The 18,935-nt window shown below is 38.1% G+C and overlaps 1 protein-coding gene across 1 annotated transcript; it reads right to left on the bottom strand.

Moving 5' to 3' along the window:
- Positions 1-1,296: 1,296 nt before the first annotated feature.
- LOC127775377 (proteasome activator subunit 4) lies at positions 1,297-18,525 on the bottom strand. The gene is made up of 35 exons (XM_052301600.1): positions 18,097-18,525; positions 16,528-16,630; positions 16,323-16,435; positions 16,122-16,244; positions 15,480-15,581; positions 15,214-15,379; positions 14,415-14,531; positions 14,097-14,164; positions 13,910-14,011; positions 13,606-13,822; positions 13,248-13,475; positions 13,039-13,166; positions 12,825-12,942; positions 12,511-12,726; positions 12,283-12,432; positions 12,117-12,193; positions 11,556-11,773; positions 11,095-11,308; positions 10,928-11,007; positions 10,736-10,853; positions 10,485-10,655; positions 9,424-9,592; positions 9,269-9,312; positions 9,056-9,098; positions 8,830-8,975; positions 7,287-7,381; positions 6,240-7,138; positions 4,899-5,177; positions 4,715-4,810; positions 3,831-4,009; positions 2,484-2,565; positions 2,156-2,277; positions 1,957-2,049; positions 1,649-1,802; positions 1,297-1,557 (listed from the first exon to the last, which is right to left on the bottom strand). The coding sequence occupies exons 1-35, from the start codon at positions 18,255-18,257 to the stop codon at positions 1,516-1,518; spliced, it is 5,433 nt and encodes a 1,810-aa protein (XP_052157560.1). The 5' UTR covers positions 18,258-18,525; the 3' UTR covers positions 1,297-1,515.
- Between the last annotated feature and the right edge of the window lie 410 nt (positions 18,526-18,935).

Below are 18,935 nucleotides of genomic sequence, written 5' to 3'. Positions count from 1 at the left end.
CCAGCTGGCCCGGTAGGGCTGTTGCGCTCCTGTGTATTGGGCCACGGCCCAACCATACATTTTTTCCTTTTTTTTTTCTTTTCACTATTCTTTTCCTTTCTTTGTGTTTTTTATTTGAATCACTTGATATCTCTTTCTAGAGCATAGAGACTAAATGTATCACTATAACAAACCTGATACCTAAAAAATCCCCATGTATAACCCATATGTATCATGATACCTCGAGGACCACGGGCGCTACCTTAAGGATACTGTAGGTGATACTTTGAGCGTACTAGATGATACCTCGAGGGTATCATATGTATCATGGTACCTCAAGCGTACCAAATGATACCGTGAGGTACTGAGTGTATCTCATGATACCTCGAGGACCACGGGCGATATGTTGAGGGTACCAAATGATACCTCAAGGGTACCGTAGGTGATAATTTGAGGATACCGAATGATGTCTCGAGGTACCAAATGATACCTTGAGATACCAGGTGTATCATGATACCTCGAGGACCATAGTATACCAGGTGTTTCATGATACACTATATACAACAAGCTTGTATGCTTAACAAGCAGTGTACTTGCAGGCTCTAACATGCATGTACTACTTGTTGTATATACTCTACCACGCAGTGTTGGCCCTGTTTAGTTTCAGGGATTAAAAACTTTGGCGTGTCACATCAGATATACGGACGCACATTTAAAGTATTAAACGTAGTCTAATAATAAAACAAATTACATATTTCGTCTGTAAACTACAAGACAAATTTATTAAGCTTAATTAATCCATCATTAGCAAATGTTTACTGTAGCACCACATTGTCAAATCATGACGCGATTAGGCTTAAAAGATCTGTCTCGCAATTTACACGCAATCTGTGTAATTAGTTTTTTATATATATTTAATACGTGTGAAAAGTTCTTCGGGAACTAAACAGGCCTTAATAAACAAGCCTGTATGTTTAGCACGCAGCGTACTTGCAGTCACTACCATGTGTGTACTTGTACTATATAAAAGCAATGTATTTTACTTTGGCTGCTCAACTGATACCATGTGGCGGCCGTGTACCGGATCAAAGGAAATCAGATGCTGTGCGTGTACTGGATAAGGGTTGCCAGTGGCAGAGATTGAAAATTTTGTTACGAAGAAGACGCATGTACTCTTATCGGAATTACTTACTGCAACTGCAATCAGCAGCACCCGGGCACCCGGCTGGGTGAGTAAAATGTATGCATCCATCGAGCCGCAGTTAATTGTGAACTACTCGAACCCGCTGCTGAAAGAAACTGCAGAAGCAATGTGCCTGACTGTAACATACTGTATCTCATAATCTCAGCTCATATTCGACATATATACCACGTGCCTGACTTTGTACGACGAAAAACCTTTATCTGTGGAAATAAAACCGAAGCTACAGGATGTAACTATATGTATATGATCCACCAAGTATGGAGGCAATCTCATCAGCCATACAAAATATTCTATATGAATTTACTTGAAAATTAATCTTGTGGTCCTTATATCTAAGCAAAGTATGACGATGAGGACGATGTATCACGGAGGACCTGCATTCACAAAAGGATCAAATATGTGAGCGAGCGTCAACTTGTGTTGTGATCAGAAAGGATGGTTGAAAGGGAACCGCTTTGAGCTTGCCTCCAATTCGTCTTCCGTGAAGGCCTCCTTCTGGATGCTCCATGTGTCAGCATGCGTCCGCTTGAATTCGGCGACGGCTTTTGTGACCGTTGATTTTATGGGAGAGGGCTCACGAATAAAGCGTGCCAGCAGAGTTACATGACTAGGAAGCCAGCTGCAAAGACAACGAAAAGTCCGTTTAAAAACAAACAGAACAGTAAAGTAGCCACCATATTTGGAAGTAGGCCACTAGGATGTGATTTGACGAAGAATCTAACTACATCGTCCTCTTTAGACGAAAAAGACAAGGATTGAAGTCACGAAGGTACCTTGGCATGTCGTATGGAACAGAAAGCACTGAAGCCGTCAAAGCAAGAACTGCACCATGGATAGTAGCAACAGAGTGGCCTGACTTTGCACCTCTGCAAGAAGCAGCAGGTATAAAACATACTAGTATGTAGTATCTTTTTAACAAATCAGTGATATGAAGAGACTAGAGAGTAATATAAAAATCAGCAAAAAATTAACCTTTGCCGTGTATGAAGGATACGCTGAGCTTGTGCATATGACCGATCTCGAAAGTCCTTAGAGAGGTCTTTATCTATGCCCTTCATTAAGCTTGCAAGGACACCAGCAGCATGTTCCCTAACCTGGAAATACAGCAACAAAATTCATACAGTTGACAGCATAAGACTTCACTGACAGCATCTTTAATAAGAACAGTATTGCTTTCATATGGGTGCTAATGCAAAGTTAAAGGCTAGAAATTAGAAGGCTGAGACAATTTTTTTAGAAGGAATATTACAAGAGAAAAACAAGTATGTACGGTACAGGCCAAATAAACATATATACTTGCCTCAACTTGACTATCCACAAGTAACTTCTCAATTGTTTGCCAAATTTGTGATTTCTCTGAGCTGGAAAGAATGAATGTATGCCTGCGACAAAGATAATGCATTTATTTTCCATCAGCTATAAGTCTCAAAAAGCCAGCTGACTTAATAAAGAAATATTACAGATCTGCAATACAGGAGCGCAAATGTGTTTCTACATCCTACTGCCCTTGATGAGGATATAGTGTCAAGAGCAAAAGACAGCAGTGAGACATCAAATTTGTCAGTGGTTCAAATAGAGGTCAGCGAACTCAGAAACTAAGAAACTTAGTCATGGAACTGGTACAAGTAATTCGAGTGACATGATTAGGTGGTTTTTCTAGTATATGCAGCATGGACATGCCCTATTTCTTAGCTACGAGGTTTGATACCCATCCACTATGAGATGTAGAATCTAAATCCAAGGGACAAGATGGATATCCTAGGGGCAACCTTAGTGGGGGAAAAAAACTTCCAAATATGCGATGTTGCTAGTGAAGGGTCCTTCACAATGCCCTTTCTCACCCACCCATCATTTTAGCAAATGCGATGTAGCTGTAGCTGGCAAACTGGAATGGCATTGTCCAATGCAAATCTTCTTTTGTGTTTGTTTATGTAGTTGTTGAAATATCCATCCTTAACCCTTGTAATCTGTGATACCATGTTTCATATGGATGTCACACTGCTCTGCAATTGACTTTGTTACTCAATCAAACCCTCTCCCCTCCTTCCCATCCCTTCCTAAGGATACTAAAGCGTGAAATCTGATCATATATCTTGCCTTTAGATTAAAAAAAAAAAGAATAAGATTTACCCTCCTGGATCAATCTCCCTACTGAAGCAGCATATGGGCATTTTGCAGGTTGTGGCATTTGGTAACTAGGGCTTTGGGGTGCTTTGCTCAGTGGACTGGAAAGAAAGGGATGGGATAGGAGGACGAGAAGGTGATTGGGGGATCTTGTAATAAATGGATTTACATGGAATGGGGCAGCCACATGTTGGCCGTGCAGTTCCTAGTCCCAGATCAGCACCATGCTCAGCAACCACAAAGTGACCTACCTCACTTGAACAACATAGTGACGTACACAATTTTGATGACTAAATAACTAGTTTCTCATTACGGCGACATAGATCCAGGAAGGCAAGTTTGATTATCAATAAATTTACTCTAGTAAATAACAACTCACAAATCATGGTAAGATTCAATCAAGGCATCTTCCTATAACTGAGCACAATACTAGGGAATACTAGGGAAGAACAAAATAAATTACGGACAACACATTTATCATAATAATTGATACACTAGCAAATCAAGAGATCTGAAATTCAACCTGTACGTAAATGTCCTGAGATATGATAACAATGCAGATCTGGTCCGCCAGTTTGGATCATTGGCTGAAGAAAGAATAGTCATAATAGCAGTTTCAAGAAAAGGCCGTTGTAAAATACGCCACTTCAGCAACTCAAAAGCTGACTTCGCAAGCAATGACAAATCTTTGTTTGATGTTTCCTACAGATACATGATAGTTCAGCCAAAGTGTTAAAACTCCTATTGTTATTAATCTATTAGAGTCACTAAATTCAGACAAATATCCAAACAAAGATGTTAATCCAAAGGTTCTCAAACGCTTATGTCTTCTACTCCCTCCGGGTTGATAATACTTGTCGTTTTGGACAAGGGTGAGGTCAAACTTTAGAATCTTTGATTATCAATCATTTTCAAAATATTTCTCTTTCAAATATGGTGACTATATGTATAGATTGGTCTTAAAAAATACTTTAATAAGATCATATATTTGTTAACACTTTTATATATATTATAATAGAAAATAATGGTTAAAGTTGTTTTTTGGAGACCGTGCCCTTGTCCAAAACGACAAGTATTATCAACCCGGAGGGAGTAGTAGACAAACAAAAACTATGGTGAAAATTTTCAGACCACTTAATACAAAAAGGCACAACTTGGAAGAAATTTCATGTTTGTCAAGCCTTCAACAAGAAAAGGGAAGACTCAAGTCATTACATAAATAATGATTTGAAAACCAGAGAAAAGAACAAATGAGTTTTCTGAGTTGGGAGTTGTGTTGAGTGGTGTGGGTCGTGTGTGGTGTGTTGTAGGGCTCTAGCCCCTTTCTCTTTCTTAATATAATGAGGCGCAGTTCTGCATTTTCGAGAAAAAAAAAATCATGTCATCATGTAAACATAAGATGTATACCTGTAATGAGAGAACAGGGTAGATGAGTCCGATAATAACATCCAGTAGAACAGATGATCTCCCAGACTTCAGCGATGCAATTATGAAGTGAAAAATCTGCAAAAGAAGCAAGAACAAGATAAGTTTGAAACATGCCAAATGAATTGTGGAATTTTCAGTTTGGAGAGAAGCATAAAGTAAGGACCGTTTCCATTCTTTTCACATCAGCCTCCTCTTTCTTGTCCAAGCCATTTTCAGTTACTGAAAATGGTGTTGACTCCAGTTGCTTAGAAATATTATTTTGTATACTGATAGATAATTCAGTAGCTCCATCTGTCAACTGTTTTGACCAGTTCTCACTCCCTGTTTGTTCAGTCATGCTTACATCCCCAGAAACATCTAGAGAATCACCATGCCCAAATAACCTAGATAATCGCATATTTGAGCATGCAATACATATGGTCACACCAATTGCTTCTCTTATCTGAACACAATGGAAGGTGAATAGGCTTAGCTCAGTTAAATCCTCCAAGGCAATTCCTTTTTTGACAAAAAAAAAAGGGTGACCATGTGGTAGTGGCAAATTGTCAAACCATAAACTAGTTGATACAATAAGCTCAGAAATTTTTCTAAATATATTATGTGAATTGTGTTTGAATTATGATAAATATAAACAGTGTTGACCAATTCTACCTAAGCTCAGATGCATCATTACATGTGTTATTGTGCATAGTGTACATTTCCAAAAATAGTTAAAAGAACTTCAAAAGTGTATAATACCACATATTGAACAAATGGAGCAGAAACATAATGTTCTGAAATAGTTAAGTGGTGCAATATTGTGATGTTCAGCAATAAGTATGTTATGGTTCTTTGTCAGCTCTAAATGACAACCTGTTGCTAATCCCAAACAGATTACAGCCTAGTGAATCAGGAAAAACAAGGAGAATTGAACTTTCAGTGTTATGGGTGTTGACTTATGATAGGGGGGACAAAGGGTATATCACTTTTGTAGGTGGAGGGCTTGTCCTGATCACTAGGAGACACTGATCAAGCTAAACCTAACTTTAGTTTTCTTTATTGCTTAATTATAATGAAATACATGGGTCCCTTATATAGTGATGATTCTTGGCTACAGTATCCCAGGGGTACTATTCACGTGACCAGTCCCTTGTCTGTTGAGAATACAACCTCTACTTTCCTAATAAACCATATCTTTAATTCCTAACAACTATCCCGACAGAAGATAGTGTAAGCCTTCTCCAGTTAGCAGGAAATATCACAAATCTACGAGTTTGTACTTGCCAAGCCCAAGATCCAGTGAACCTATCTGGACTAGAACATGCATAATCAGACCCTAAATCCTAGTGAATGGGGTTGCATGTTACCACATTGTCAAAAGACAAAGAGGAAACAAACATTTTTTCTTTAAAAGACAAGGAAATGTTATTCGGGTATAACTGAAATGAAAACTCAAAATAATATAAAATTGAAACTAAAAAAAGACAAGATTAAGATATACTATGATCAAGTGAATCAACGCTACCTGGGCCGACGGATGGCTCATGTTGGCAAGCAGTTCATCGAGAATTTTAACATGGTACAGCTCCTCAGCTGGAGACATTTTTGGTGCAGATATTTCGATTAAAGCAACAGACAGAAAAGAATATCTCTTGGCAAGTACACTGGTGGCCACGGACTGAGGAACTGGCGTGCATAAGCAATCTAATAATTTCTCTCTGAGAACAGGAGCACGACTTCCAGATCTTTCTTTCCCAGTAACAGCATATCGAATGCAAGCTGCCCATTCAGGAACCGATTCCACAGATGGTGAAAGCATAATTTTCTGCAACTGAAGTATCAACCAGTTGTTCCCAGACTCCAAATTCCCAGTCACATCAGAGTGAAGCATCCCAGCCATCGCTTCAGCTGCCACACATTGCCTTGATCTTTCTTTTGAACTAAGAAACTCTTCCAATGCATTCTGAAGCGATGATATTACAGGCATTCCACATTGCTGTATTAGCCTTTTAAATATCCTAGCAAAGCTGGAATAAAATGTGTCACCACCCACTAAAGAAATCCAACTTGGCGTGCGTGGCCATGACGCAGAGAAATCAAAATAGAAGTAAGTGATTGCTTTATCAGAACCGCTTTGAAAAGATGAAGCACCATAACTTGCTTTCGATGAACCATCATTATCAGAAATAATATGGACATGAGATAGACTGTTTAGAGTCTCACTCATAAATCCATCCTCCCGAATTATATTATTCAAAATTTCTCCTGTGGACAAAATGCTTCCTTCTTCAGGGCGATCTAATGATTGTTGTGAATCTTGAAGAGATGCCTTATCAGGTGATCCTTGTAATAGTGTATTCAGAGCAGAAATTGCAAGCATCCTCGAGTGGGGTAGTTGACTCTTCAAGTTCCTTAAGAAATGACCTACACAAAAAAAAAAAGTTGTTCTAAGTTCTAAGTAATAAATTTGAGGATACAAGTATCAAATTTTATTTTTCATGAACATAAAGAAAGAAAATATATCATGGTTGACAAATACAAGAAACCACCAAAGAGAGTAAGCTATCCATACCAGCTGTTTCTGCCAAGATTTGTGAATGTATGTCAGATTCACTTCTTGATGCCAGAATTAGCAACAGAAGCACTCTGTTGGCCATCAAATTGTATCTGAGAATACAAAAGTTCCAAGGTTATATATTAATGGCTGAAACAATTAATTGTACTCTGACAACAGTTACCATCGAATCTGAACTATTATTAGAAACAAGGCACTGAACAGTTGGGCAGCATTTGTCTTTGTAGAAGTGGTGCATATGATCAACTCCATTTTACTGTGTGACTGCTCAGAGTACAACCAGTTAACCACTCTATCCCCCCACCCCCACCCCGGCGTTTTTCCTAAGTTCATATATGCAGGGTAATGGATAGAGTGAGGTGGGGTAAGAAAGGTGACAGATGAAAGCTATGGTCATTGATGAAATAGGAACAGGATGTGAGTAAGAGAGAGATCAAGAATGGGAGAGGTTTTCTGCAAAATGAAAAACTAAACATAGAGCAAACTGGCATGCCAGTCAATGCCACATGGTAACCCATCACTTAAACAAGATGAACAACTCAAGGTACAAATTCTCAACTTGTTATACCAATGGTGCAATTTATTCCTAAAATATATTGATGTGGTCGAGGCTGACTTTCCATCTGGAGGCTGACTTTGCATATGCAGCTACTTCGATGCACAAGCTTCTTTCAACATACATGTATATTAATATAGCATATGAAAATGCGGTAGTAAAATACTATTGATTCAAATTAATGTTAACTAATGTTAATTATGATAAACAAGTGGCCCAACCGGTGACCTGCCGGTCTGGACTTGAGACCTAGACCTATCAACAAAAGGGAAAAATATCTGGGGCAACATGGGGCATCCTCTTCAAGATACAGTGCAAATGGTCATGAAAAATTGAAATTCTAAAAGCATTCACACAAAATAAAGTTTATCATAAAAAAAACAAATTTAAATCTAGTCTACATATTGATAAATAAAAAAGATAGTCCTCTATAGTGCATTGAATTTTGTCATTTTTGCGTTTGCATGTACTTTTTTTTTCTTTCTGTAAAATGATGGGTCCATTTTATCTCAATGCAGTCGAATTGTTTCAGAATTTGTCATGGTACATTTGCACCATGATTCAGGGTGGATGCATCTAAAATCATATATTTTTGTTATTATGTGTTTATCGAGCTAATTCAATTCAACAATTTGCACATACTATGTGCTTTCTATTATTAATGTTGTTGTTAATACTACCAGAAATATTTTCATTCAATAATTTGAGGATTAATTAATGTTATGAAAGACTGATGATGATGAGGTAGCAGAAGTTGCAATCATGGAAAATTAGTCAAAGTGGGTAAAGATATGGCAAGGTTCAGAACTTGGTGGGGAAAAAATCAACAGCAAAAGGTAGTGAACTGAAGAAAATAGAGGAAATATTTGATTTGGTGTATATCTATCAGAAGACATGAATCTTAAATATTTCAAGGTTAAAGCCTCAAAGTGCCATATGTCACAGAGATATATCAAATTTGGTTCGGTTATATCAATTGCTTACCGCCAATGCAGACTATTACTCTCAAAACTCAAAGCATTTATTTTAGGAACTAAACTGATAAATCCTGGCTTGTCTGCTTCACATTCTGTATTCTTGAAAAATCTCCTTGATATCCCAGAGAAACGTATGTTATACTTCACAAAGAGCTGTAAAGAATGTATACAGAATATTTTAGAAGTAATAAATTATCTCATGACCACCTTCATGTTCTATTATTGAATTGTACCTCAGTAATAGCTTTCTGACACTTGAGCGATTCATGATGAGAGCTACAAAGAAAAAAGACATGTCAAACAGGTGTCTCACTTTCAAGTTTCTCCTCTATGCGGAGTGCCGATTATTTTTATTTTTTTAAGTATAATTTACAATGAAACATATCGAACAACTGAGTTCCAAATTATTAGAAATAACAGGACAAACATAGAGTAGTGCCTACTACCTCTCCAAGATGCCCATGATAAATGAAGAGAGTGATACCGAGTCCTGCATGGAATAGTGATGTTAGCATTGTCAACACTAATTTAATAACTTAACTATCTTTGCCCTTATGAATAACTTAACACTAAATTACATAAATTGTGAAAATAGACATACAGTTGTCAAGTGTCTCAAAACAGTCTGAGTTCCAAGAATATTGCAAGAACCAAGCACCGTATGTTCAGGTGCTTTTGAATCTCGCAAATTATCAGTCAATGTGAGGACACAGTTAGAAATTAGAGAAGGCCAGCGCTTAAGTAATTTTGTAAGGGATCTTCCAGAATACCTGGATTAAAATAATCACAAAAATGGAAACATCAGAAGAAAGTAAAGTGGTAATATCTGGCATGACCAAATAATCCATCAATCAGGACTCAATTATAAAATGAGGTTACAATAAATTATTTGATCAATACTTCATTAATGCAATTAGGTCAAAATCAATAACCAGCCAATGAAGTAACTACAAATAGAATACTATCCATTTGTTTTGTAGTATTCATATTACAAAAATGCATAGATGAAATAAAATTCTGCTCAGGATAAAGGATAAAAATAATGCAGAAAAATGGAAACATCAGAACAAAGTGAAGTGGTAATATCTGGCATGACCACATAACCCATCGATCAAAACTCAATTTATACAATGAGGTTACAATAAATTAATAATATCTACATATTACAAAAATGCAATAGATGAAATAAAATTCTCCTCCGGATATATAAAAATGTTTTCCAAGAAGGTCATTTGCAAAAATAAAGAAAGTTTTTGTGAGGTCTCATCCCCCCCCCCCCCCCCCCACAAAAAAAAAAAAAAAAAAAAAAAAAAAAAAAAAAAAAAAAAACAGCCAACTTCACATTTAGCATTGAATTTTGGACCATTTCTAAGAGCAAATATGCATGTATTATTTAAAAGAAATGGCTCAAAGGGTGTCGTGTAAGCAATTGAAATACCCCCTTTTGAAAAGATAAGAAGTTGTTTCTTGTTTGCCTGGTTTTCAGCAAAACACAACCAATTTCATCGATTGTTGAGTTCATAAAGTGGATGCGTATGTTGATAGTAATATTCCAATTAAATGAATAATAAAGCTTAGCCACAAGTGAAACTATATCGGCATATACAAATAACTAAATACATAAGCAAGCTTGAAAGAGGAAGAAAGAGCTAGAGCACTTACGAGCGAACAGTTTCATAGTTGTGTAGTGAGAGATCTAGGAGATCATTCATCAAATTAACCATGAGGCTAGATGGAGATACATCAGCATTTGTACGGTATCTATGGTATGATGATTGTGAACTTCTCCATGTATTATGCAAGTGTGCTTTATCAACAAGTGCCCATCTAGGCCTATTGGAGACAAAAAAAAAAAAAATGAACTCACTCAAAATCCATATACTAGAATCAGACTGAACAAAATAGGACAATACCTCTTTTTGCCTTGAGAATGAAATGGGATAATAAAGTTGCATGGAGGCTCAATTATGGAAGCAGACTCTAACTTCCAAGCTTGAAAATGGCTCGACCATTCTTCATATTCCAAGCTACCTACAGCAGTAGAATATATAAACAGGCAAATCTACACCCCAGTATGAGTCTTTGAGCATAGTTAATTAACATACCATAGTTTACTAAAGCATCAATGACACGTACAACAAGTGCTAGGAGTATACTATCATCAGTTCTTTCTTTCAACAAGTACCTATTGGAAGAAATGCAAATGGTGAGACAAAATAAGCTAAAAAAGACTAAGCAGATAAATTTGGGTGTACAAGAAACAAATGTTCACCTGCAAGCTACATGTACAAGTTCAGCAGCCTTTTCACGCATTTCTGAGTTGCCAACAGTGCTACCAGCAGATCCTGCAATAAAAATTATGGGCTCCACTACCTTGGATTTCCCATCTTTATATGATGGCCGCATTTCAGGTAAGCAAGACATTACACCCTGCAATGCAGAATGAATGCGTAATAGGGTTACTTTTAGGTGCTCCTTCTCTTGTCCTGTTAAAAGAAAAACAACACACCAGATGAAGGAATCATCTAATAAAAGTAAATACTTAAATAGGTAAACAATTAAGCATCAACACTACTGTAATCAGCTTGCAGTCAACAAACATGATCATAAAGACTTAAACATGCATGTACCATTTTTTTAATAACATGACATTCATTGCCCCCTCTACTTGAGCACCCAATGGGAAAAAAAAAAAGAGAGGATTCATTCCATGGTCAAAACTAGAATATTTACCTGTCTCGGAATGATTTTTTCTTTGACAGATACTCACAAGATCTTCCAATGCTGATTGGAAATGAAATTCTAACAATTCATTTGCAAAAGATAGTTCATCTTGACTGGGATCATGCCACTTTGGAGTGAAATTTAACATTTCAACTTCCCTGTCCTGATGAGCTTTCGAACAGCCCCATGGTTCAATAATATTAGCAATGAGCTGACAAGAAAAGGGCCTACAAAATAAGCAATCTTTTTAAAATAGGTAAAAGCAGTTTTTCTTGGGGCGAGAACAATGGTGTGTGTCAGAATCTAGGAGGGGATGCCACGTAGGACTGAAGTGGAGGAAGGTGAAATCAGAGAGAGAAGGATGCCATCTGGATCAGCAAATGGTCGAATAGATAGCATCATATCATCTATCAATTGTAAATCATTGATTATATGAACCACTAATTAGACAAATCTATTGTACAAGTTGTTTGTACATTATCTAAATATAATGTGTAAAGTTTATACAGGTAGCAGTTGTCTAAACCATTGCTCATGCCCTTAAAATGGGTATTCATATTGTAAACATACTTATACTGATCTATTGGATAATATGAAACCAGGCTTCCTAGCAGAGAGCGAAGGAGGTGATCACCAGCTCCATTGACCTAGGTATTCAAAAGATGGAATCCATCATTTCAAATTGTAATATATACGTATGTATCCAAAAGTACAAAATGATGAAGGAAATATGAACCTTCCACGAAGGGGCCTGGAATGATGATGTTATTATATTTTTAAATTCTTGTCTATAGTTGAGCAAGACAGGGCCAGCATAACTGATAGCAATAGCCAAAACCCGCAGGTAGTAGTCTAATGCTGTTTCCAGAGCAGGAGAAAGTGTAGCCTGCATTTTTAGCAAGCACAACTGTATGTAAACACATGTAACGATTCAAGAAATGAAAATTCTAAGTTCTGAACAAACCTTAGTAGCTATTTTGCTAGGAACTTCTCTTCCAACATAACCAGTTGTTGGTGTACCCTCAAAGGAGGACATGATAGTCATTAAGATGGGTTTTACAAGGTAGAGTGCAGTCTCCTCAGGATATGAATGAACGCAGGCACAACAAAGAAGTCCAACCTCTGAAGTAGCACCAGGAAGGATATTTGCATTAACAAACTTGGCAATTTTCTTCAGGGACTGCCAGTTGAAAAAAAAATATGAGGAAACATGTGCATGACAGGAAATTCATAGGTTTAAGGACAGCAAAGTGGATCAACTTCTAACTAGTGCAATACCTGATTAAATAAAGGTTTTGATAACTTCCCCAGAACAATTTCTAGCATGCAAAAATAGTATGGGCTGTCCTCAACAAGAAAAGTTCCTGACATGATTGAGCTTTGGTAACCCTCATTACTGCAATATCCAGATGAAACAAGATGTCAACTGCCATGTTCTGAAAGATATCGGGTAACAATAAGTTAAATACAGGAATTTAGTTTTGCCGCTTACATAGGACTACTTGATTCCAAATTCTGAAGGACAGAAAACAACCGACAAAAGAATTCATCAAGCCACTCTGACAGATAGGAGGTTTGGAGGAAAGCAGGCACATCATCACTGAAACCAGCTGTGGCTAGCTATAAACACCAAAGGATGCTCAGTATAGCAATTGTAAGTTCAACAGTGCAAGAAAAGGTGAGAAAGATAAATACACTTACGTTTGAAAATATGGAACCAATTAGCTGCATCGTAGCTATAGTTTTAGGAGGATCATTGGCATCCATACCAAGTAACGCATTTGAAAGAGAAGTAACAATAAGATCATTTAATGTATCAGCAGTGCTACTATCATCAGATTGAGACGAACATAGAGAACTTAGAATAAGTGCACGTCCAGAAAATGCAACAGATGTGACAGCATACTTTAACTGGTGGGTAGCTGTAGTCTGTTCGAATAAATTAAAACAGTAAGTTCGTTTTTCCAACAAAAATATGAACTTGAGAAGGGGGTGCAAATTAGTTGCAACAAAATCTCTATGGAAAAAATATGAAATATACAGCATAAATTCAACTTACTGTCTCTAAGGCTAGCTGGAAATTAGTTGCAACAAATGGAAGCACAAGGGATGGTTCAACATAAGATAGGATTGAAGTTGCAATAGACACAGTGTCAGCAAGAGAATCATCCTTGCTGTACTGACCACGATCCAGTAATTTCAGGACTACTTTGACAAAACCACATCTTTCTTCTTTTCCCAAACAAAATTGATTGTGTTTGTCATCCAGTGCTTCACTGTAGTGCAAATATAACATCAGATGATGATGCAATCGATAAGAAAAACATCTTGCAAGTTGTCACGCAAGTCAAAGATTCTCTTACAATTGTTCATGCTGAAGGCGTCTTTCAAAGTAAAGAACAAGATATCGTAAGAAACGCTCCAATGAGTAGGTCCACCGACCCCCATTTGATGGATGATAGAACCTACAAGTTTAAACAAATCTAGTTAAAATTAAAAAAGAAGGCCAGTGCAGCAACCACAAAAGGGTCCAGAGGTCAGAAGACAGACTGTTCTAGAAAATTTACGAGCTTCTCAAAATGATCCAATGCCAGACTTTTAGGCTTCAAAAGGTATACCTGCAAAAGAACTTATTTTTAAAAATAAAATAGGTATGGCTCCTTATTGAAATTAGTTTTCCTATTTTCTTAGGACTCCACAGAAGGCTGTAATCCAGCCCACCTGAACTTTATATTCTTCAAAACGAATATATGTGTTTTGCACTAGTCAAACAAAGGAACAAGATGAATTTTACAAAGTATCATAAAAATTGCATCTCTATGTTCCCTTTGTACAAAAATTAAAGAAAACAGCATACGAATAACTTACGATGGACTTTGCAATTGCCTTGGAAGGAGTTCTAGTCTTACTGGAAAATAAAAATCTTGTGTTCCTAGGCACGTTCAATGGAAAGGGGTATGACCCACTCCCACTTGATATAGGAACCTAAGCATAGAGAAAGTAACAGTATCAAAATAAATTGAGAGTATTTTATCAAGCAACTTTTTGCGTGGATCAAAATATTTTACATATAATGGTGCTTTTATGACAGTTAAATAGCACAAGACATGCGTCTCTACTGCACAAATGATCAAACTATGCATATGGCAAACAAGATCATGCATGTTTCATTGTCTATAATGCAATTATCTACAACAGAAACACTCCAGCACTATGATTCCACTGCATTATTTAAAACATTGGTTCACCTTCATGTAAGAAATGATAAAATGTTTGATACACTTAACGAGCAAGTTACAGGGCACATGAAAATAATAGCTGCTTCCTTTTTTTCTTAATGAAACAGCGGTAGAGTCTCCCACTGCAATATAACATAATTTACACAGACAGTTTATATACAAGAGATGAAGGACAGAAGATTACAGAAACTGATTCAGTTTTTAAAAATACAAGTATTCCAATAACCTTTATTTAGTTAATTATTTTTTGTTACAGCAAAATAGATTGCTATTCTAATATGCTTGTCAATTAATTAAACTTGCAACACTTGATTCATAGAAAATGCAGTTTTGCAGCATATGCAAAACGTTAACCAGCTAGTATCCACGCCACCTTCCAAACAATAGAGCTGGCTAGTACCATAGAATGAATTAAGATGACAACATACCTCAAACATGTTCAAGTATCTTGTAAACAATAAGGGTATAAATTTTTCCCAGTCAACAGATATGGAACCTTTTATACAGCGTGCTACAATGGCAGCCCATTGAATATCCCAGAAGTTACAATTTGTGACAGAACCCCATATGTCAAGACATTCTGCAATCCAATCACTACATAAAAAGACACCAGAAGATAGAAAAACAATAAGTGAAGATTTTCTAGCTATATAAGGAAAAGCTTATTGATCAAATATCTTCCTGTTTCACTTACGTCGTGAAATGATCCTGATTCCTTGAGTTTGCAGGAAGAAACAGCCTAAGAAATCCAATGCCTTCAAATGCTGAGTTATGCCATGGATTTTTCAGCAAGGGGCTGTAGTTCAATATAGTATCAGGTAAGGCAGTTCAATGTTGGTAGCATATTGTCAAGCACAAATTGCAAACTGCTATGGTGCAATGGGATGTCATTGGTAAATACAACTGCTACCATAGTCACTCACAAAAATCAATCACATATTGTATTTTTCCAAATTTTAACAGCAATGGTAGTATAGAAAAGCAATAACATTAGAAATAATGGTACAAGAATTAGAGGATCATGCAAACATAACACCACAGTACTCAGTTGATGCTTTGGACATTTCTTATTGTGTGTAGCTACCAAAATAAAAGTAGTAGACCTGCACTAGAGGTCTCTAGGCATGTAGAATCCTGGTAAAGCCTCTAATCTTGGTAGATGCTTGGTTGATTACAGTAAGATCTTGTCAAGCTAAACACTATACCGTACAGGTTTATAGAGGTGTATCAACAACACAGAGTTACAAATAACAAAATTAACAACGCAGCAAGAGAATAGGAGTGAGCATGAAACAAGTAAAAGAACCCATGCTTAAGTCAGAATAAGCAGTCAAACCTGAATTCTGACCAAATCTCTGCAGCTGCACCTTCAGGAAACAAACTCCTAGATGCACGCACCAATGAGGTAACAGTCTCAAAGTGCTGCTGCCTTACTTTCCAGCCCTCAGGTCCCATATTTCTGTAACAGACATGAAATTAACTCTGCTATTTTTGTCATTCTTCGTCACTTAAAAAGTGTGTTTGATTCGAAATATACCTCTTGAAATGAGTCCTTATCAACGTATCATACAGTGGCCTCCATTGCACACCAAGTGAAATCCTCTTGGCATGCTTTTTCAAAAACCTGACGAGCAGGCCTCCCCACTTAATCTGGTTGCATTCATTTACCAGGGAAAAATTGATCATCTGAAGTCAAACTGGTCAAAACCAGCCATATAGAAATCGTAAATAGCTAGCATTACCTGAACAACGAACTTGTTCTGTGATGCATGAAATATCTCCAACCCGAGCTCTACAAGAGCGTGTACATCCTCAGGAGAAATATCACTCTTTGCGTTGATAAAACTAAATGCATAGAGAAACAAAATATCTATATTAATTGCATTTGTAAACCCAGAAACCAACCAAATTAACTCACAGGAGGCCTTAAACAATTTGTTTGTATCAAGCGTTTTCAATTATGTTGTTATCTATGTATCTTTCCTACAAAAAGAATATCATTGCTCTAGTTGTAAACAATGTAACCAGGATGTTGACACTAACTACAGTTTACTATCTAACATATAAAAAATTAAATTCACAAACAACGGGGATGAACCTAGTGGTAGTGGAGACCCTTTTTTTTTAGATAACAGGTAATTTTCATTCTGGTGGAGACTATTTGGTACTAGCAGGCCAACTTTGTGGGCCACAAGACAGTATGTGAGATTTGAATAGGTTTATAGGGTTTAGGGTTACATGTCCATGCAGTTATCACTTCAGTGCTGGTAGAAAAGGTAGACAAGATGGATTATAGGGTCACATGAAATGTCCAGTAGTAGAGAGCAGAGATGCCATTGTTATTATCACAGCACTTGGATCATGGAGGCACACCCACAACAAAAATACTTTTCATTTTATTGAGAAAAGTTCTTTCCAGTGGCACTTTGTGGTCGTTCAATATTTTAAATTAAGTTCATGAAAAAAAACAGGGGAGTTGAGCAAATTGCTTGCAGCTACGGTAATTGTGTACACCAGTACAAGGTTAATTCAACATGCTTCTGCCAATTACTCTGCTGTTCAAATCCCCAAATTGGATCGAATAATCCGAGAAATGTTAGCCCTCAAAAGCAAATGTTAAAATCCACATACTATTTGTATATACCAGCTCAAGAATAAGCAAACATGCTTCTAGAAAGTTCAAAACGCAACTCAGAGACCATTAATTGTCAAAAGTACTTTTAGAAACCTTGTCAGCATGATCCATAGCTCAAACCAGCACAGTAATTTCTAATTCCAGCAGGGTCTCCTTGTAAGAATCAGAGGGTGATAACGGTGTCATCCAGTGATGAAACCAAACGATGCCATGCAGTGATCAATATATAAGTGATAACGGCGCATGTTTTGACTTAAGAGCGCAGTGCCACCAGCAGTTAGACCTATCCCCGCCATTAGCTGGGAACACATGCTCTAAACCCCAAAAGCAACATTACTGCGCACCATACCTCAAATTCATGAGATAGCCTGTAACTAGATAGCACCAAAAGCACTAAACAAGCTACGGAAATTTTTGCACGACGATTACAGGATAGAATCGTTCCCCATTCCAGACGCGATCGCCCCCCGATCAGAAGTCCGAACTATCCAAATTCAATTCGCACCATTCCGAGCTACTCCTCATCTCGTCGCGCCCCAATCAGGAAACACGAAATCGCAACCCCACCCGGACCTAAAAACACCCGCCTCCTCCACCGCCGTAACCTAGAAAACACGAACAGAACAGAAGGGGGGGGGGGGGGAGGGGCTTGGGAGGGGGAGGGGCAAATTTTTACAGGTCGAAGACGGAGATCCACTTGAGCGTGGCGTAGGCGGAGTCCGGGTCGTCGGGTCGCCACGCCGCCCGCGCCTCCCCCACCGCGCCGGAGAACGCCGCGGGCTCCCGTGCCGCCGCATCCGCCACCGCCGGCGGCAGCCACTCGTTGTAGAGGTGCATCTCCCCCACCACCACCGTGCCGAGCCGCGCCGCTGCGATGGAACGGTAGGTTTTCGGGGGTTTAATCGGGGAGAGGTTGCGAGGGGGGAGGAGGAGGGGACGGCAGCGACGGTGAGGTCGGCGTGGGGGTGGGGGGGGGAGTATATTTATAGGTGGCCGGATTCTTTCTTCGCCTCCAAGACGACGACGACGACGACGACGTCGACGACCGGGAGGGCGACTGGGGTGGGGGGTGTTGTGATGAGTTGAGTTCCTCTACCTGTGGGAGTGGGAACTGGGAAGGAGGAGGCAACGGAAGACGCTGCTGGTGGGTAGCGCCAGCGGTGACGCAGCAGGGGTTCCTTTCCACGCCGGGGTGGGTACGGGATGTGCGCCTGTGTGGAACTGTGGACTCGGTGTAGGTGGACCACGCTATTTTATTAGTATTATTTAGGTGGGTGATTTTTATGTGAAACGGAAATTTCCCGATCATGCTGATATTCTCGTAAAACTAATATAATAATAGTATCTTTGTCATGATTATCGATTCTAAAAATTTAGATTTTCTAATTTTTATCATCGCCTCATTATAGTTGGCACTAAATAATTAGATTCATAAATATGAAAATGTCCCCTTTTACATAGAAAATAATAATAAATAGTAAGTTTCTTACTGTTTTCATACTGTGTTTTTGGCAT

This window comes from Oryza glaberrima, chromosome 6 (genome assembly GCF_000147395.1).
Source record: "Oryza glaberrima chromosome 6, OglaRS2, whole genome shotgun sequence".
Lineage (NCBI taxonomy): Eukaryota > Viridiplantae > Streptophyta > Magnoliopsida > Poales > Poaceae > Oryza > Oryza glaberrima.
The sequence above is the reverse complement of the archived record's forward strand: the minus strand, read 5'-3'. Positions and strand labels throughout refer to the sequence as shown.